Here is a 21,820-nt window from a genome sequence, read left to right as displayed (position 1 = left end):
CCCTGAAAACTGCAATGTGTACAGCACCGGTCCTCCAGGCACCCGACTTTTCAAAAGAATTCATTGTCCAGACAGACGCTTCAGAGCATGGTGTGGGGGCTGTTCTAGCACAGATGAATGAGGAGGGCCGAGACTTACCTGTAGCCTTCATCAGCCGGAGGTTACTTCCCAGGGAACAAAGGTGGAGTGCGATAGAGCGTGAGGCATTTGCTGTGGTCTGGGCGCTGAAGAAGCTAAGACCCTACCTGTTTGGGACTCACTTCCGGGTTCAGACAGACCACAGGCCCCTCAGACTGTTAATGCAGATGAGGGGTGAGAACCCAAAGCTGTTGAGGTGGTCCATTTCCCTACAGGGGATGGACTTTACGGTGGAACACCGCCCTGGTACAGATCACGCCAATGCTGATGGTCTGTCCAGATTTTTCCGCCTTAGTGATGAGGACTCCCTGGGTGAAGGGTAGTTCTCCCCACATTTCAGCTGGAGGGGACACGTGTTAGACCTGGCATCATTGGCATGAGTCTCTCCTCCATTTTTTTCTGTTTGCCTCCTCTGTTTACGATGTTTTTGCTGGTTTATTGCTTTGGGCACTGTGCCACTGCTGATCAGTGCCACAGTGCAAGTGCTCCCTATGTTAAATTGTTACATTGATTGGTGTTACCATGATTGGCTTGGTTGACTTACTGTTCAGACCCTAGTCTAGTGCACTGCGTGTGCCAAGGGCGTGTAAGTTAACTGCTGCTGGTGGGCTTGCAGCACTGGTTGTGCCACCCACAGAAGCAGCATGTAAAATGTGTCTCAGGCCTGCCACCGCAGCGCCTGCGTGCAGTCCCTGACTGCCATGTCGACTTGGTAAGGAAACCTACTTACCAGTCTCTAAACCTTCACTTTGCCACATTTCAGACACCTCTATGGTAGGCCCTAGGGCAGGGTGCATTGTTGGTAAAAGGTAGGTCATGCCCTGATGTGTGTGGCATGACCTAATAGTGAATTACAGCCATTTTCGTTTTCACTATTGAAGGGCTACCTGCCTCCAATAGGCCAGACTGGGCAGACTGATTATTAACTCCATTATAATCTATCTAACTCAGGGAGCATTGTAGCAAGTCGAGTTTAGTATCCCTGAACTCAGAATTTAATAACACACCCTTTAGGATGGATGGTTTTTAAATTCTATGTTTGAAAATAGCACTTTTAGAAAGTGGCTATTTTCTTGTCCAACTATCTACCGGTCTCTGCTGGTTTGGTGTGTGTGTCAGGGGCTGGGTGGCTCCAGAGGTCTGAATGAGTCAGTGTGGGGTGAATGGGGCGTGTACACATAGAGTGAGGGAAGAGTAGCCTGCCCTGCCTGACACAATACTGGCTCTGCCTCCTGCTGGGCGACTGATAGCCCTGCTCCTGCCAGTGACAATACTGGCTCCGCCTCCTGCTGGGCGGCTGAGGACCCTGCCCTGCTCAGTGAATAGGCCAGGTGCCTCTGCCTGGCAACACCCACAACAAACCTGAGATGGTGGGAATTTCCCTGCTTGGACAAAGGGAACAAAGGAGAAATGGGGTATAAGAGAAGGACCCCTGAACCAAGAACTCAGATCACTTCTGACAAGGAAACCTGTACCAAGGACAAGAAGCCTGCTGATCTAAGGACTTGCCTCCCCTTTCTGCCAGAGTGCTGTTTTGCTGTGGAGGAACCTGAAAGCTGCTTCTTTATTTTTGCCAAGGAACAAGGAGAGAGGAACTTGGTGTGTACTCTCTGAACACTTGCTAGGAAATCTCCAAGGACTGGAAGAGTGCCTGTCTCCTGCTGAAGTCACAGGGCCAAAGGACTTCACCATTTGCTGAATTGCTGGAAAGTGTTGTTTCCAGTACACAAGGGAAAATCTGCAGTCTCGACGCCAGCAGCAACGCCAGTGAGCAGTGGGTATCGGCCCCGGCTCCAAGTGACCCCGTCTCGACGCCGGTATCGACGCCAGTGAGGAGTGAGTATCGGCTCTACCTCCAAGCGACCCCGTCCTGACGCCGCTGCTGATCGCATCGACTCGACGCCCTTCTCGACGCCGTGAGCGCTGCTCCGGCCCGACATCCCTCGACACCACTGCGGATTGACCCGACTCCGAGGCACGATCGACGCCGACCTCGACGCCGACATCTCGACGCCGTGGATCCTCGTTTTCGTCGTTTCTCAAGGTACTGTACTTGTGGGGTCTGTTGCAACTCCAGGCTCGACGTAGCGCTCCTCGCGGTCGACGCCGAACCTTGGGAATCTTGTAGACTCGACGTCGTGTGACTCCTGTGGGGGTTACATTGTTGCCAAAGAACTGTACTCAGAAGAATACCTTGCTAAAGAACTATTTGCCAAGAAGAAACCTTACTTGAACTATTATTTTTCCTTCCAAAGAGTATTTATTAAGACTGTGGTATATTTTTGTCGTTATTTGGTCTTGTGCTAAGCCTTATATAAAAATACTATTTTTATAATAACTTCTGTGTCGTGTCCATCTGTAGTGTATTCCCTTTATTACTGTATGTGGTCATAAATGCTTAACACACTGCCTCTGAGATAAGCCTGTCTGCTCTGCCAAGCTACCAAGGGGGTAGCAGGGGTTATCTGAGTGTGTAATCCCCTTTCCCTGACTAGAGTTGGTTGGTCCCTATTTGTCAGAAGTGTATACCTCTGCCAACTAGAGACCGCCGGTTCTAACAGTGACCAACAGATAACAATTTCTTTTTTCAATTAAATACAGGAAAAAAAAGAAAATTAGGTAGGAGGAATGAAAAGGGGGCACTTTTATTTTTTCTCCGCCTCTGACTGACAGTGGATTTAAAATGTAAAGAGGACTTTAAGTCAGCTGGCTGTATGCAAACCTGACAGATTAAAATCTGAATGAACGAGATACCACCCCCATAACGGCCGCACTGCGCCCATTCCAGGAACCGTACCATATTTGTGCATCTGCATTACTAGAAAAACAGCCAACAATCGTCGTATGTGGTGGTAATTGTTGGCCGCAGTTTTTATTACTTATTACATAATCACACTTGTACAACTCCCCCTGACACCCCTTGGAGGCCGGGGTCATAAATCGTTGTCACGCATTATTACAAATGTGATGTCACGCATTGTCAGCTGGACATCATAAATCATGGGCCATAAATCATTATGCGTCAGAAATCATTCTGCCACAATTGGCCCTTACTTTGTTGCCATAAATCACTCTGCCTGATCCCCATAAATCAGCAGCCCTAAATCATGGGTCATAAATCATTGGTCATAAATCATTCTGTCACAAGCCATCATAATTTCGTTGTCATAAATCATTTTGCCTGAGCATCATAAATCATGGGTCATAAATCATGGGTCATAAATCACCGGTAGGCCATAAATCATTCTGTCACAATCTATCATCATTCCGCTGTCATAAATCATTCTGCATGAGCATCATAAATCATCAGCCATAAATCATCGGCTGGCCATAAATCACTGGTTTGTCTTTTTGCTTATTTGCAACTCCTAGGGTCGTAAATCACCCTGACAGCTCATAGATTGTTCTTTGTTGTTTATCACGCCCCTTTGCGTGTGGGGGGTAGCCTTTTCCCTGGAGTTAGGCCCCCAACTCGCTACCTTGTTAGTCTCTTTTGTGCCCCACCTTCTGGCGGGGGCTGGGCTGCGAGCGCCGTCTCCGTTTGCTACCCCGATTTCGTCAGGCGCACTCACCCTGCCGTGCGGCATCCCAAAGTGAGTGGCCCTCCTTCTACACACCGCCCTGTTGGTGTGCTCCCATACAATACCAATACACTTGTTGTTTCCGCCACGCCGCCAGGGAGGCTTACGTCTTCCTGCGGCTCCCACACATCTGGTCAGCTCCGATGGCAATCTTCCCACAAACGCAATGATGCGCTCTGCTCCGTCTTTGCCCTTAGTGCCCTGGCCCACTTGCATCCTACTTCGATGTCTGACAGTGCTGTCTCCACCCGCAATGGGTCATACCTCTCGTGGCTGACGTCCGGTGGGCTCTGATGGCAATCTTCAATCCACACGCCATGGTGCTCTGCTCCTTCCTCGCCATTTTTTGAGGCGGGACGCTTGCGTCCTGTTCGGAGTGTTACAGCGCTGTCTCCTCTCACCATGGGCCATTCATGAAAACAAAATTGGGAGACAGTCAGCTACAGTTTGTGGTGGCATGATACAATATACATTGCTCACATCCCATCCTCTACTTCACCCCAGCTTCTGGCAGGCTCTTCCGGTAAGCACCTCTACACCATGACCTCCACCTCTCCCAGGCTCCGCTACTTCTGTTTACGGTAACTACTGGATGGGTCGGTTTACGGTAACTACTGGATGGGTCGGGGGGCCCTCAGTGGAATCTCCAAGAGGAGTTTTGTAATCTTTACTCTTACTCAGCTGACTTCTGGTGTACCGGTAGGTCACCGCTCACCCCCGTGTAATGTACTTACTATTCAGCTGGTCCTCTGGGTATAGACCACCGCGCTGTTACGCCTGGAGTGGAATGTGTTACCCGCAATCTGTTTTCGCGGCACCGCCTTTTTGTTCTGTGCTAAAGTACTGCGACTAAACTTGCGAGGCTATGCCGCAATAAACCGGTGTATTACTGCTTTCCATGTTTGGACTAGCCAATATCTCCAAGGGGACACAATCCCTTTCGGTATACACAGGACCTAATGTTACCTCGGCAGGCCCGTATTACTCCTGCTCTGAATTTTATATATATATATATATATATATATATATATATATATATTTTTTTTTTAAATTACCCGGACACTTGCCAGAAATGTGGAGCACGAATACCAATTGGATGACAATTTGGTAATTCCGTGTACTACACCTTAAATTCGTAATTGGCTGTCTTCATTAATACCCAGTCAACAGGATTGGATTAAATGTGAAGAGCATGTATGCTGCTTGCTCATGTCCGCACAACCATCCGGTAATTCATTGTTATGTGGTCTTTGCAGCAGACATGCTAACCCAAGGCGCTGCATGCCGTGACTCAAAACAAACTTCCCTGAGTCAGAAAAACAATCTAGACGAGGCTCCGATCTCCCCAGGAGCACGTAAATCACCGGAGTCTTCTAGCCACAGAGTTTTTTTTTTTTTAGACAATTTAATCCTTCCTGAAAATTGCTCGAGGACGTGAATGGCTGCAGGGCTTTTTAAATGTTTTAACACTTTTAAAATTGATTTTGTTTCTTTTAATACCTTCAACTTCTAATGTGTTTACCACCCATCTTCAGGGACAGTTATGTGTGGTTTTGAATCTTGAAACACTGCAGCAGTTCACTACTATTACTGCAAATACTCTCGGTGACACCCCTCCAATACTCATAATTGGGACCCTGTTTTGACCCCAAAAGAAACCTTTTCTTGGGTGCTGCCTGAAACATTAACACAACCGTAACACAACATTTCTCTGCCCAGTGTCTAAGCTGGACTCCTCTAAACCTGACCTTTAGGGGCGTAGCCAAGATGGCGGGGTGAGCGGACGCTTCCTCCCGTAGCTCCTCCGGCCCGGCCAAGCTAGAGCCCTTTTCTTATGCTTTTCTCCCCCCGCTGAGGCTCAGCGCGGGAGAGGAGCGTGGCGGAGCATCAGGGGTGCACATTGGTGCTGTTTTGGTTCGGATCGCCTCGGGGGAACCCCCCCAAAAGTTCGATCGAGACCAAGGAACGGCGACGGCGAGCCCGAGGGGCGGAGCGCATTGGAGAGCTGTCCGGGCGCCTCGGCTGGGCCTGGTGCTGAAAGTTGCGATCTGGAGGGGATCTGGCCCGCCGTTCGACGGTGACTGAAGGAGCCTTGCGGGAAGGGACCCGACGGTGTGGAAGGCTTGGGACGGGTGCCCTGGCACTCAGACTGGTGACGGCGACACCTCGCACTGCGGAGGCCCTAACCCCTAGCCGAGGTACAGCGGACTCCCTGATGGGGTTGGACCATCTGGGCCCCTGTGCGTGACAGACGGGGGCCGGTGGTGGAACTTATTTTACTGTGGGGTGCCTCGGGGGCCCCGGTGGTGTCATTGGGCCTGGTCGTTTTGGCCTGCTCCGCCCGGCCGCCATTTTGTCCCCGAAGGAGCAGTGGTGGCAGCCTTCGCCGGAGTCCTGGCTGCTGGATGCAAGTGACCCCCGCTGCTGCTGGGCTGATTACCGGAGGGATGTGCTGATGAGACCCCTCTGCTGCGGCCCCCTTGGTTGTCTCACACAAGCTCTTGCGGCTGACGGTGACCGGACTGGGCCGCCATTTTGTCACCTGTGACGCAGCGACTTCACTCGTGGGGGATACCCAGGTCGAGTGCTAGCCGGCGGCTGAGCATCCCTGGAGCGCCTGGATCGGTGCCCGACTGCGGAGCTAGCGATGTCTGGAAGAGGAGGCCCGAAGAAAGGGGACCGTACCCTGCCGGACATGCTTGGCAGGGCCCAGCACTTGCGGGACAGGACGCAGCCCTCACCGGGGCCCTCCCGGGCTCCGGCGGATGTGACTGGAGGGGAGCCACCCGTCACGAGGGCCTTTATGGAGGAACTGTTCAGCTCCCTCAGGGAGGACTTCCAGACACTGAAGCGGGAGGTGGCCAGCGAGGTCCGAGAAGTGCGCAGGGAGGTGGAGGGCCTTGGCGAGCGTGTGGAAGCGGTGGAGACGGAGGGCCAACAGCGAGCGGAGGAGATAGTCCACCTCCAGCAGGACGTTCTTCGCCTCCGGGAACAGTGTGTGGAGCTCCAGGCCCACTCCGAGGACCTTGAGAACAGATCTCGGAGGAACAACATCCGAGTGCGTGGCGTGCCGACTGCGGACGAGGGGTCCGATCTGGGGAGCTACCTGCGGGCCCTGTTCTGAGAGATCCTGGGGGAAGCTGCGGACTTTCCCATCAGCATTGACAGGGCGCATAGGGTTGGCCGGCAGCGCCAGTCATCGGCACCTCCACCGGACATTCTGGCCTTCCTGCCCGACTTTCCACTAAAGGAACGCATCATGGCTGAAGCCCGCAGGAAACAGCCCCTGACTTTCCGGGATCGGCCGGTGGCGCTTTACCAGGACCTCTCCGCCATCACTCTGCAGAAACGTAGGTCCTTTAGGATTGCCACTGACTTTTTGCGCGAGCATGAGACGCCGTATTCTTGGGGTCACCCCTTCCGCCTGATTTTTCGGTGGAACGGAGTGTTACACCAGCTACGCTCCTTGCAAGACATTTGTGGTGTCCTGGGGCTCACGGCGGCGGAGGAGGAGGGAGCTACGCCGTCGTGGAGGTCCTCGGAGAGACGGAACCGGCGGAGGTCAACGAGGCGGCGCTCAGCGACCAGTGTGGGGCGCCCGGACTCCCCTACCATCAGAGCGGACATGGCCGACGCCCTGAGGGCGGCGGCCGGGGACTCGACCGGCTCCTCTAGCGTGGCCTTGACGGCCTAACACACACTCCGGGGGGAGATGTCTTTAGCTTCTTTACATGCTTGGTACGGGGCGGGGGGGTTGGGGGGGAGCGGTTGGAGGTGAATGGCTGGACGTCCACTTCGCTCTTTTCTACGGACTTGCCCGTTTTGGGGCTTGACTGAGACTATGGGGTGTTTGAGTTTGTGGGTGGCTAGTTGCCAGGGTTGTGTTTTGGGTGGGGGAGGGGGTTATTTTGGGGTTGGGAAGGTCCCGTCCGCTGTTGTCTATGCCCGCTTTGTTTCGGCTTGTCCTGCGCTGCGGCCCCGCGCGCCCCACCCGCTGATTCCCTGCCCATTGCATGGCGCTCCCGACCCCCGCGAGGAATGCCGGGCCTAAAGGTAGTGACCCTTAATGTTCAGGGTCTGAACAACCCGGTGAAGCGCAGAGCGATCCTGTCGTTGCTGGAGGGGACGCAGGCGGACATTTGCCTTTTGCAGGAGACACACTTATTGCCCCGAGATTGCCATAGGATGCGCTCTGCTAAGTTCCCTACCCAGTTCTTTTCCTCGGCAGCGAACAAGACGGCGGGGGTAGCCATTCTCCTAGCGAGCTCCTTTCGGGGGGAGGTGTTGCATAAGTGTGCTGAACAGAAGGGGAGGCTCCTTGCGTATCGCATGCGCCTGGGAGGCATAGCATTTACGGTCGGCTCCGTTTATAGCCCAAACGATCACCAAGAGCGCTTCCTAGATTCCGCGCTGGTGGATGTCACTGCTTCCCCCGACCGCCACATTATCTTGGGGGGAGATCTCAACATTGTGTTTGACTCTGTGATGGACAGATCGGCGCAGCGCTTCCCGCAGACGGGGGAACTGTCCCAGGCTGGGAGGGCCCGGATTGCGGAAATGGATCTGCACGACCTCTGGCGCTTCATGCACCCCACGGATAGGGACTACTCTTACTTCTCGCACGCACACCGAACCTACTCACGGCTGGACTACCTCCTGGTGAGTGGACCGATGCGTGCCGCTGCCACGGCGGCGGACATCGGGGTCCTGACCCTGTCTGACCACTCCCCAGTCACCGGCGTTTTCCAGTGGCCGGCGGCCTCCCCCTCTCGGGGGGTGTGGCGCCTCCGGGATACACTTCTACACAAAAAGTCGGTGGTGCAACGCATCGGGGAGGTCATACAGGACTATCTCACCCACAATAGCAACACTGACACCTCGCAGGCGACACAGTGGGCGGCACTGAAGGCCGTCCTCCGGGGGGAATTCATCTCTATCTCTGCAGCTGAGAATAAGGAGCGGCAACTGAAGAGGGATGAGCTGACAGCTCAAGTCCGGGAGCTTGAGCAGGTCCACCGCCGTACGGGGGCGCCGAGGGTGTGGAGGCAGTTGAAGGCAGCGAGGAAGCTCCTGTCGGCTCTGGATCTTGACAGGGCGGAGTACGCCGCCCTACGCTTGAAACATGCCTACTACACTGGGGGGGACAGATGTGGCAAGCTCCTAGCACACCGGCTCTTTCCGCGGCTTCTACGAGGCGCTGTATGCTGAGGAGCCCTCCTCGCCACGGGATGCCGACGGTTATTTGGAGTCGGTGACCCTCCCGGTACTGGATCCGGCTCAGGCTGACCACCTGGAGCGGGACATCCATGTTGAGGAAGTGATTTCAGCTATCGCGCGGCTGAAACATGGCAAGGCCCCGGGCCCGGACGGGTACACGTCGCTATTTTACAAGACTTTTTGCACGGCCGTGGCCCCTGTCCTTACTCGGCTATTTAACTCTTTCTCCGAACCGGGAGCCATCCCTCCGGATCTCCTGAGGGCGACGGTCGCGGTAATCCCGAAACCTGGGAAGGACCGGGCCCTCTGCGGCTCGTACCGACCCATCTCGCTTTTAAATGTCGACCTCAAGTTGTACACGGGGATTCTCGCGTCCAGGCTGAGTCCACACCTCCCCGACCTGGTGGAGGCGGACCAGGCTGGTTTTGTGCCCGGCAGACAGACGGTTGACAACACCAAGAGGGTGACGCATGTTCTGGAGAAGGCCTCAAGGATCTCGGGGGAGCGGATGTTGCTGTCCGTTGATGCGGAGAAGGCCTTCGACAGAGTTCACTGGCCGTATCTTGAGCTGGTCCTCAAGAAACTGGGAATCGGCGATAAGTTCCGCACCATGGTCTTTAACTGCTATAAGCATCCTTCAGCGTCGGTGCGGGTCAACGGGTGTAGCTCCGGTGGCTTTGCCATCGAGCGCGGCACGCGGCAGGGCTGCCCTCTTTCGCCGCTCTTGTTTGCCCTCTACATGGAGCCGTTTGCTCAGCGGATTCGTAATAATCCGGATGCTGTCGGGGTCCGGATGGGCCAGTACGTCCACACCGTCAGTCTCTACGCGGACGATGTCCTGCTGACTTTGGACGACCCTAGGAGGTCGCTGCCTGCCTGCCTCCGAGAGCTGGACGCCTTTGCGGGGGTGGCCGGCTTCAAAATGAATATGAGCAAGTCGATGGCATTAGACGTGTCCCTGGCTGCGGAAACCAGGAGGGATCTTCAGCGGCTCTTCCCCATGCAGTGGTCCTCGTCCACGGTGCCGTATCTGGGGATTCTGCTGGCGCCTACATTACCGGAGATGGTTACGGCCAATTATGCCTCCCTCAGCAGGAAGATCAAGGACGAGCTTGGCCGCTGGAACAAAGGCCTGCTGTCCTGGCTGGGGCGAATCGCGGCGGTCAAGATGACGGTGTTGCCCCAGATACTATATCTTTTCCGGGCCCTTCCGCTCCAACCCCCGGTGGGCTGGATACGACAAATGCAGGCTGACATCTCCCGCTTTGTCTGGCAGGGCCGGAGGCCACGCATGAAGAGGGTCCTCTCCACGCTTGCTCCGGAAGCGGGGGGTCTCGGCATTCCGGACCTCCGTAAGTACTTTCAGGCGGCACAGCTCCGCTATCTGGTGGAGTGGAGCAGGTGGGAGTCCGACAAACATTGGCTCTTCCAAGACCAGGCAGTGGCGGGCCGCACCTTACAAGAGGTTCCATTCCTGCGCCGCGCGCATCGCCCCCCTAATCTTTACGCTTCCTTTGTTACGCGGGTCCCCCTGCGTGTGTGGGACGCGGTCTGTGAGGCCCGGGGCCTTACCACCTTCCCTTCGCCGCTCACGCCCATTGCGGGCAACCCGGACTTCTCCCCAGGGATGGAGCCGGGGGTTTTCTCCCACTGGGTGCAGGCGGGCTGCAGGGCACTCTTCCAGATCTATAGCCCGGAAGGAGTGGTTCCTTTTCAGCAACTCCGCCAGGAGTTCGGCCTGACGGAGCTGGACAGATTGCGCTACATGCAAGTTCGGCATTGGGCCCTCCAGCCCCAGGTGCGTGCCACCGCCGCCCGTCCAATTACACCGTATGAGAGGTGGTTGGCTACTCGGACCTCCGACGCTAAACTGATCACCGATCTGTACAAATACCTACAACCCCCGCCGTTTCACTATTACAACCCGGGGAGGGAGCGTTGGCACAGGGAATTGGGTAGGACACTCAGCCACAAGGAATGGGACAAAATTGCGTATCGGGCGCGGCACTCTGCATATCACACGGGCCTTACGGAGACCTTTACTAAGGTGTCCACATACTGGTACTACACCCCGGAGAGACTGTATGAAATGCATAAACACACTGACAGGGGGTGCTGGCGGAGCGGCGGGCAGGAAGGTACCCTTACACACATTCTTTGGGATTGCCCAGTGCTGACCGCCTACTGGAAGGAAGTCTTGGACGAGGTGGATAAGCACTTTGGGATAGAGCTGCCGCGACTCCCGGCGTATGTCCTGTTGGGCCTCCCCAATGACCTAATGTACCCACTGAAGTCCCGTAGGGGTAGGCAGATCGCAATCGCACTGGGGTCTGCGGTTCAGAACATTCTAATCCACTGGCGCACAACCACCGTCCCCTCCATCACCGGTTGGTTGCATAGGCTCTGGCATGTGCTGGGGATGGAGAAGCTGTCGCTTACGGTTGCGGGGGAGATAGACCAATTTGAAGAGCTATGGCAACCCTTTCTAGCGCTGCTGTCCACTGAATTCCGGGAGCTCACCTGCCCGAGGTATCTTAGACTTCTCAGGCTGACGCCGCCGGTGACCCCGGCGGACTAGCTTACATGTGAGACGGGGACCCCCCGGGGAGGGGAGGGGGGTGCGGGGCTTCCTGGTTAGGATTACTCTGATGCGGGACCATAGGACGGGGGGGGGGGGAGTGTTGTTGTTTCGTTACTGGGAGGATGGGGGATGGGAGGGGGGGGATTGTGTTCTATTGAGGTGTTGATGGGGGGGGGGTTTATTGCTTAGATTTGGGGTGTCGGATACGCGTGCGGGGATTTCACAGCTTGTATTTCTAGCTTTCATTTACTGTGTTTTTCCCCCTGACCCACCGCGCTACCTATTGCCAACCCTCTGGAGTTGCACCCTTTTTCTTTGACTGTATTCCATGTATCCTGCCCTCCTATCCCCCTCCCCCATGGTTTGTTTTGTCTCAATAAAAACGTTTTAAACATAAACCTGACCTTTAAACTAAGCAAAAGGCCATCCGTATTTAGACAGACTGTTTTTAAGGACCTTGCCCTACCGCTCCTATTACCAGTACTGCCAAGCACTAGAAACGAAAGTGCTCTTGTAGCCTGAACAAAGGGATCATGAAGCTGTGCCTGGGACTGCCGCATTGTGAATAAACCAGGTGTTTTGTTTGACAGCCATTAAACATACTCTGATGGGAGCCATTCCGCACCAACTAGCTTACAAAATTTCAACATCCAATTGCCTTGTAACCGGGCCTTCCGACTTTCATAGGTGTTTAAATCAGCGTATACAAAATGTTACCTTACACACAGGACAACAAGGGGTGAATTCGCATGTTGTCCATACAGGCAGCCAGTATGGTTGAAGAGTGCTTGGTCTGAACCAGCACAAACCCTGATTTTAAAATGTAACCCAACTGAACCTATTTTGCGACATTAGAATAATGAAAGTCCGGGGGTTAACATACCTATGCTCTACTCCATGCCTTGCAATCTGCATGCTTTTGACTCTGAAAGCAAAGCCAATGCATAGCTCTGGCTGTGACTTTCCAAGCTTGCCTACCCCTAGCCGCCCCTCGCGTGTGGGAAAGGCAAGCACAACCAATAGGCATGTTTTGAAATCAGCGTTTTTAAAAACCTGGGTTATACTGTTGGCTTTTAGAAGTGGGGAAACTTCGTCTGGTGAGCGTTGTTAACAACAGGTCTACGTATCTAACTCGCCTCCTAGCAACTACATTGCCAGGTTTGTAAAGTGCCAGACTCTGCTCTCGCCAAGAAGAACGTTTATTACCGTACCCTGAAAATAGCTGAAGCACGGGAATGGCAGCCGGGCTTTTTATCACAATATAAATTGTAACACAGGCGCCCCCAAGCCAAGTCAGCACCCGGTGCTGAATCATAGCGAGTTCAGGGGCTAAACAAATTACACACCCTGGAGCATGCCCTGAAAGTATGAAAGGGCCTTTCTGCGCCCAGCCCTGGGGAGCTGCCATCGGAGGGCTTTCCACACAGCTCAGGTACACTTAAAAGCCGGGCGATTCTCATTTCCTAAGCAGGATTAGCTCGTTTCCAGCACACGGACAACATACATCTCATTCAAATGGACCCGGGCGAGGGGCACCGACCTGAGTTTAAACAAACACACGCAAGAGACAGGTTTCCAATTCAGCGTGCGAGCGGGGTGAAGGGGGGCGCCGTCCACGCCATAAACGAGGGAGGTAGAGAGGTGTCAGAGAGTGATGGCGGGTCAACACTTGGAAACAGCAGAACTGCAAGCATACCCACAAAGAAGGGGCCACGTGAAGCGGGCACATGGCACATGCCTTCCCCTCACAACCATCGGCTGCATTCCTCACAAGGAGTGAACTCTTGGGACCTCATCCAACATCAGAAATGTTTCCAACTGGGGATTCCCCGATGCGGGATCCCCCGCCCTAGCCGTTAGGCCACTTCCCCTAACGTAGATGTTAACACTCTTGAGATGGACCCATTCCCATCCGGCAAGCATACGTTCATTTTTTTTTTTTGTTTTTTTTTGTTAGGCGCGTGCCGCTAAGGTGATTTGCCAAAATCCTGGGAAGCTGAGCCGAACCAGGGATCGAACCCTGTTCCCAAGCTCCAAAGTCGGCAGCTGAGACCATACGGCCACAACCTCTCCTGTCCTTTTGGGTCATTCTCAGTCCCTCTCCAGCTCGCAAATTCTCAAAACTTGAGCGCTACGTGTTTTGTGCTCAAGGGAGTTAAACTCCTTTAAACTATCGTTTTTATATCTCCCATTGTACTACCATTAATTTTGCACAGTTTGTAGTATGAGCCCCTCACACTATTCAACAAATCGTGCACGTTTTCATTGACGTGGTCGCCAGCTCTGGCTGTAGCACTCGATCCTCTTCCCATTAGCTCATTCTCAGCGGCGAGTGTTTACTCGCTGAGCTACCCTGCCAGCCACCTTCAAATGCAATTAAAACCCAAGCAGTTGCAATCCGCCAGCATTGCATAGTTCAGCGTTCATTCTTCGACTGGCCAGAACCTACGGCTGACCCCAGGCTATTCCCCGCCCCAAACGGACCATGTGCAGCAGTTGCCTAGAGTAGATGGGCCTGACCCCAGCAGCCGCCCGCCTTTACAGTACTTTTCAGCCTTGTTGCAGCTAGCGCACAAACCCACCTTGCCACCGCTGCCGTCCAGCTTCGCCCGGTTCATAGCCGGAGCTGATATCCTCCTCTAACGATGTCTGGGAGTCCCGGTGAGCTCCGATGTCTGGGAGAGTTGGGGGTCGGTAGTGCATGGGCCTCCGGTCCCAAGCTCCGATGTCTGGGCGAGCTGGGGGGTCATACATCGAGCCACCAGACCCCTTTTCACCGTGGCCCTCCAAGTTCCGGCTGTGCTGCCTCCTGGTAGCCAGTGGGGGTAACCACAGTGGGGAATGGCTCGATCCTTGGAGGCTGGGGAGTGCAGCGCCGTGGCAGACCCAATGAACTCGCCCAAAATTACTTTCTGCCGCCGCCGAGACTCAGACTCGGTTCCATAGGTCTCCAATTCGAAAAATCGTTGGCGCCGCTCCCCCAGCTCCCATGATAGGCAAGTGGGCTGCCACAGGGGGGAGCGTCGTCTTATATCTCCCCTTCCTATTGTTCTTGGAAGGGAGAGGGCGGGGGCCTCAGGGCCTTCCGCCCTGCGGCGCTTCCCGCTGGTGAGAACCAGTTCCGTTCCTTGTCGGGCTCTGGCGGCCATTATGGCGCCGGCCTTCGAGCCCCCTGCGGGGGCGGCCTCTGCAAATCTACATAGGAAAGGGGTCTCGGGACAAACGGTTCAGCGCAAGTGTTTAGGTTTGTTTTAACCTGTGGGCCCGGACGGTGCAGTATTTCACAGGCCTGCGCCCTCCGCCAGCCCTCCAGAAAGGGCAACGTGTCTGTTTACACTAGTAACAAAACAGGGTGCACACAAGACGTCAGCCACGGGCCGGCCCGGCCTATCTTCAAAGTCTTCCCCGTCTCCCCCAGTCTCCGGCAGCCATGGTTCGCCCCCTCCGCTACTCCCAGCACTACAGCTGCAGCCGGGACGAGCAAACAGAGGCTTCAGGGGGGCGCGAATGAGAAAGGCAGCCCCGAGATTTATTCTTCTGGCACGCGAGCAGAGGCTGCGGATGGATCAGCTGTATTTATTCTCTGAAAGGGGCAAAAGAGGCGAAGTGCAAAGCTGGCTGTCCGCACCGGGCTGAGGGGAGGGGGCGGCCATCAATGCAGGTCTGCCCAGCGCACCCCTGGCCTGCAGGTGTTAGCCTGGGCGCCTTTATGGCGGCACACGACGAATTAGCAAGCCAGCAGGCAACGGCGCATGTTTTAAGTGACGGTAAGAGGTGGCCTGCCTATAATGGCTGCCTTGAGTAGTGGGCGTGTTTGTGATGGGAGCTTTACACAAGCTGAGACCGGAGCATCCTCAGCGTTTACCTTGCGGGAGCGAGCGCGATAATTACAAACAGATGTCGTCAAAGCTCGCTCCCGCAAGGGAATCGCCAAACGTGCACACGTTGCCATTGCAAGCAATGCAATGCGTGCACGTTTTTGGCCTAAAAAGCGAATCGATTTCAAGAGGTCTCCTATGCAGCGCATTCCCACTGCGTAGGTGAGACCTAAAAAACTCCATGGGATAGAGTACGTTCTCAACTGGAGAAATCATCCTGCATCTTCACTGTCATACAGAAGTAGCCATACTATTTACTTAAGACCCGTTATTACATTCCACAGCTGAGTGCAGAGTCCATCAAACACTTCCAAGGCCCTATGCTATGTATAATAATTACTAGAACAGTTCTAAAAGGGATCTCTTGGTTTTCATCTCATGAATAACCAGTCAGCATAAAGTTTACCAATTGGTCTATAAATGTAACAGTCATAGCGAATTAAGGGACATTGTAGATGCTGCTGATGGTTTTCCAACATTGTAAGTACGTCAATAGAATAGAATTAAAAAATTGTACATACTAAAATGATCAAAACTTCAGAGTGTGACGTCTTTGTTTATTTTCTTTCAGAAACATCATGATCCAGAGACATGACAGCATCACAGTGGCAGTTCACAAAGTGGCATCCTGAAGCGACCTTCTTTCTCACATCCACCATTTCACAGCTGTTTACATTGTTTTTGGTGAATTAAAATAATTTGATCAATGTTCATATGTCCAAGCAATAACTTTTACTTGGTTTTTGAAACACCAGATGATTTTAAGACACAATAGTCTCAAGTCAGAACGAGCTTTCCTTTGGAAACTGGAATACATTTTATATAACTTGAGAATATTAATCTGTGTCTAAAACCTTCTGTTTTGCAAGGACCCACACCATTCTTCTCTTCACATGTGTGAAGAACGCTGGTCAGGTCCCATTCATGAGAGCACAGTCCAAGGAGGGACTACTGCACCTCAGGCAAAGGGTTGAGGTTGTTTGCCTCTGATGTACCAGAGTCTGTCCTACTATGGCTGAGCAAGCTGGGCCAAGTACAGTCAGTAAGATACGGTCTGTTCCCATGAGGAGCAGTTTCAGTACCGATTTGCATACGGCAGGAATTTATCTAGAGTGACATGATGGGGGAAAAACGATCAACTGGAATGCAGATCAAGCGATTGCAAGTGGCTGAGGTTAATTCAAGCATTCCCTCCATTGCCTTGTTGTTGTTTTAGTACAACTCTCAGAGCACTTCACTCTGTGGTACCAATGGTGAGTAGTCACAGGCATCTCAGGGAGGTAATGTTAGAGTGCTCTAACTTTGCATTCAACCAGCACACATCAGGATAATAAATGATTGTCCAGCCCAGTGCTTGACTTTCAAAAAGAAAAGAACTTTAACGCATACTAGAACTAAACGCTACACACAGGTATGCACACAATGCAGTTATATTGTCTCAGCGCTGTTGCCCCTGGTTGGCCCCTTTGGTCAGGTGGATTCCCTACTTTGGGCAACAGGTAGCAAGATTAGGCTCTAGATTACCCCCAACACTCTTGCAATAGCACTTAGTTTTTGAGTTTAGTCACTGTTTGTCACCCAACAAATCTTTGAATTTGTGGATCGGGCTGGCATCTCAGTGACCACCATATTCTTCCCCAGCTCAGCCTCTCCTCTTCTGGGCTGAGCGTGAGCCAACAGTTAATCATGGCCCTCTTCACACTTGTCAATGGCTATTTGGGAGAGATCTGGCTTATGCTTTTCCGGTGATGCGCAGTGCAGCCACACCCTAGATATTTAGGGTTGGATTGGAGGGCACACAGTTCGCTTTCCATAGATCCACTGCACTGGGGTCGCACAGTTCTCAATGAACAGTCACTCTTCCTACAGGACCACAACACAACATGTGATTTTGCTCCTTCCTGCTCTCAGCAGGCAGGCAGACTGGCTTCTAGGCACTTCAGTACAGGTGATCAGCTCTTGCAGAAAGGGGTAGGGGTGCTGACCCCTCACCTCTGGAAACCTCGCTTTCAGGTTGACACTAGCTCTGGTTGCACAGCAGTCCTCTGAGTACTCTGTGGAGCACTCACTTCCTTAATGCTACATAACTTGGAACTGGACTAACCAGTGGATCAGTGAACTTTATAACCTATGGCTTCACACGCACACTGGATTGCAATATGGCTGAGATTAAATCAAAAACCAGTATTCCCAAAACAGGTTCTCTGGACAGGGCAACATGACTGTACACCATGCAGGGATTATTCATGTTCCAAATCCCATCCACAAGATGCTTTACAGTCGCTCATTGATCTACATTGCTTAACTGCCTCTGCCAAACTTACCAACCAGAAGTCTCTGATCTGCCATTTAGAGTCGGTTAACGGCCCAACTGTCTCAACACAAGCTAATTTGGAACATGAGTACCTCCTCTTTTTTTTGTTTTTAAATCATTGTAGACCCAGCTGTTCCCCTTACTTTTGATTATTTCAGTCATTTCACAGCTGCAGACCCACCACACTATAGCTTATATCCTGCCCCATTAGACAACGAAGACTTGCATCACCAGCTAGGCTTTCCAGCACTCGCTCTTCTTCAATTCACCTTTGTGGCTAGACTGTTTCAATGTTTCCACCAGCAGATTTCATCAGTTCTGGATTTCTGTCTGGTTCATCCACCGCCAGGTTCTTGTGCATGTAATATACTGTGTGAGAAAGTGGATTATTAGTGTGGGTGGATGGTAGTCCACCACAACTAACAATGTCACTATTCCTGTTGGATCCAATAAAGGTTTCAGTAATTTAAACCTGAGCTCAACCTCTACTAGCTATGGCACCGAGCAGACGGGCTTAACTTAAGAAAAAGTGAAAAGGCTTTAGAAGCATCAAAATAGTTAAAAAGTAAAAAACACAACACTATAAAAATACCCGTCCAATTTATTGTAATTAACAAAACGACACCAACATGGAAATCCAGTTAGGGAACCAGAGATATTAATTTTGAGAGTTTTAAATAAAAATAGCACCAACTCATATCGCTAGACTGTGACTTGGGTAAGCTTTAAGGTCGACTGCAATAGAGCGCAGGTCAGATACAGAGATCAGGTGCGTCCCGTCCAAAGTTTTACCTTCTGGCGTAGTCAAAAATCCTCAATGGGGCAAAGTAGCAGGCTGTGGTTGTTATTGGTTCCCCGATTTCTACCTTCGTACTTAGGGGCTGATTATGGATACCGCCAAACTCGCGGTGGCTTGGCAGAAACCGACGCACTGATAGTCCAACCACTGCATTACGAGTGCGGCGGTTCCACCACTACAGGATCTCCATAACCACTGAGGGATCACAGCATGTGTGGCACGGCAGTCTGGCCCAGCAATATGCTGGTGGTGCTGCTGCAGCACTGGCAAGCATATTCAGAGTTTCCTCACAGCCACAGTTTTCATGGCGGTGAGCCAGAAATGAAAACTGTGGCGGTGAGGAAATGGCACCCTGGTGCTTCAGGGCCATGGGGATGCATGCAGGGGAGCACATGGTGTTCCCCCCTCTATGCATGCACCCCCAGTTCCCAGCCCGGCATGGACATAAAAGACCACGCTGTGCAGGAACTTCCTTTGGCGTTCCCATTGCGGTGCCTTTCTAAGGCTCACCACCTATGATCGCCAAAGCACCGCCCACCAGACCAGGAGGAAACTACTAAACTGGCAGGCGGTCTCAGTACGGCTTTGACAGTGTGGAAGCGGGGGGCTGGCGTGGCAGCCATCTGCCACACTGTCAAAGTCGTAATCAGGCCCATAGTCACTTTTTTGAAGCTCGGATTATTCCTGCGAGGCAAGGCTGCAAGCTGTAGCCAAACACGACTCCATGACGTCCCGCTGAAAGGGATTGCAGAAAAGCTCTGAGCGGGAACAACCTGAATATTTGGCCCAGCTGCAACGTACCTTTGGTAAATTGACTCAGCAGATATGTCTCGGTCTTTTGCCACTTCTCCAGGCAAAAATCCTTGAAAAAGTTTCTAAGGTTTTAGGGTTAGGCTGCAGGAGTACACTGACCCTAGCCAATGGTTCCTAGACTTCCGGAACAGCACGTGGGGTCAGGATTCACTCCAGTAGGAGCCTCCACTAGGGTCCAGGTCAGGCCCTGTGGTAACTGCTCTGCTGGGCTCCCTCAGGAAAGTGGGCTTCTTTCAGTTTTTATGTCCCTGTTGCTTAACAGGAGGTCAGCCAACTGTTAAAGTTCACTTCTTGGCCGTGGGTACAAGTGGGAGCAGGTCCAGCCCTTATGGTTCTCCTCACAGGTCCCAACACCTGGCGAAGTCCGTCTGTCTTCCACAGCTCCAGATGTGTTCTGAAGAGGATACAGAGGGTGGCATCTTTAGCCCCAGTGCCAGCCTGTCGGTGTGGGAAATTCCTGGCCACTTCCTAAACACTAGAGTAGATATTCCAAAGGGTGACCCTAGCCACATTTACACCACTGCCGGTATGTTTTACTGTAAACTATTCCACAGGGGCCCTCTCTGCCTAAATTCAACATTGCAGAACCTTTCTTCACTTGTGCAGAGCTCCCTGTGCCCACCCAGAGGTGTGGCTTTGATAATAGATGTACTCTACTTTGTGGTCACTCAAAACCAGTTCTGTGAACTGCCCCTCTCCCACTGGGATTGGTGCCTGCCGATCTAGTAGGACAATAGAGACGGCTTGCCCAGGCATGCGCTACATTTGCCTGTGACAGGGTAGAAACCCTTTGAAGTTATTAATTTCACGGGCATATCTCAGATGGCCATCCTGCCAGGTACAAAACATCTCCCTCACACCCAAGCCCTTTGTCCACCATATGGGAGCAATACACATTTCATCACAGGGTGACACTGAACACTAGCAGAAAGGCATGTTTGGCTCAGACAGGAAAATGACAACTTCCTAAAAGTGTAATTTTAAAAAAATAATCTAAAATCCAACTTGACCTTTAAATTGGATTTTAAACTAGCATTAAAATGAGTCCTTTAATCATTTTACTAGCTATTCCCAAACGGAAGCTCAGCATTAAAAGGGGTTTGAATGTAGCCCAGTGTTTTCCAATGAGAGAACCAGCCTTACAACAGTGAAAAACGACTATGGAGATTTTATTTTTGTGGTGACGTATAAGTATTTAAAATGAAGGTTTAAGCATGGCATAAGGTTTATTTTGCCAAGTCGAGTTGGCAGTTTTTAAGCTGTCTACCCAGGCTGCTGGGGAAGCCAAGAGATATGCTTTGCATGGTGTTTAGTGGTGGCACAATATGTGCTGCAATCCACTAATGACATTTAACTTACAATCCTGGGTACACTTTTGTACCATGTACTAGGGACTTATTGGCAAGTTAAATGTGCCAATCAGCAGTGTAGTTGAACTCCGGCTCCCAGGAGACCCTTGACAGTTTGCTGGCACAGACGATCCCTTGCTTGGGATTCTGTCACAAGCTCACAGTAGACGAATGACTGGAGCTGCATGAGTACTCTAACGAAGTGTGGCAATGTTGGGAAAGCTGCTCCCCCTTCATTCTTACTATGCTAGGTCCTTTTTCAGATCCCTAAGAGGTGTGGCCACTTATTTGGATCCGATCTCCTATCTCGACATTCCTGCAGATAATGAGAATAATGGTCATTAGAGGATTCACATTTCTATTGAGTCCTAATACCTATCCAATCTCTCAATGTACACCATCCATGCCTATCAATCAATATGGGGTTTGTAAAGCGCTCTACTCACCCGCGAGGGTCTCAAGGCACTGGGAGGGGTAAAAGCTCCGGATCAGTCAAAAAGCCAGGTCTTGAGGTCCTTCCTGAACGCGTGCAGAGTTGGGGAGCGTCTGATGTTCAGAGGGAGCTTGTTCCAGGTCTTGGCTGCGATGTGGGAGAAGGCTGTCCCGCCTGTTCTGTTCCTGCAGATCTGGGGGACCTCTGCCAGGGCGTGGTCATCAGAGCGGAGGTTCATCTTGGGTACGTGGAAGGATAGTCTTTCGTTGAAGTATTTGGGTCCGGTGTTGTTGAGGGATTTGTAAGCGTGGGTGAGGAGTTTGAAGATGGCCCTCTTCACGACAGGGAGCCAGTGGAGGTCTCGAAGGTGTTGGGTCATGTGTTCGTGGTGTGGAGTCCCTAGTAAGAGTCTGGCGGCGGCATGCTGAATGGTCTATAGTCTGTGCAGGAGCGTTTTGTTGATTCCGGCGTAGAGAGCGTTTCCGTAGTCCAGTCTGCTAGTGACGAGTGCGTGGGTGGCGGTCCTTCTGCAGTCAGAGGGGATCCACTTGAAAGTCTTGCGGAGGATGCGATGGCAGTTCAAGCTGGTGGAGGCGACAGCGTTGATCTGGTGCTTCATGGAGAGGGAGGAGTCAAGGATGATGCCGAGGTTTCGCGCATGGTCTGTAGGGGTGGGTGGGTTCCCGAGGGCGGAGGGCCACCAGGTGTTGTCCCAGG

At 52.4% G+C, this 21,820-nt stretch overlaps 1 protein-coding gene across 1 annotated transcript in view; it reads left to right on the top strand.

Annotated features, from left to right (window-relative positions):
- LOC146872019 (ragulator complex protein LAMTOR5-like) overlaps nucleotides 1-16,098 on the top strand; it is a 195,262-nt gene extending 179,164 nt beyond the window's left edge. The window contains exon 4 of the mRNA XM_085650256.1: nucleotides 15,967-16,098. Within this exon, the coding sequence (XP_085506382.1) occupies nucleotides 15,967-16,027 (61 nt within the window). The 3' untranslated portion in view covers nucleotides 16,028-16,098. The remainder of the gene's footprint in view (nucleotides 1-15,966) is intronic.
- The last annotated feature ends 5,722 nt before the right edge of the window (nucleotides 16,099-21,820 follow it).

The sequence above is a fragment of the Triturus cristatus genome, chromosome 1_1, assembly GCF_964204655.1.
Source record: "Triturus cristatus chromosome 1_1, aTriCri1.1, whole genome shotgun sequence".
Classification (NCBI taxonomy): domain Eukaryota; kingdom Metazoa; phylum Chordata; class Amphibia; order Caudata; family Salamandridae; genus Triturus; species Triturus cristatus.
The sequence above is the reverse complement of the archived record's forward strand: the minus strand, read 5'-3'. Positions and strand labels throughout refer to the sequence as shown.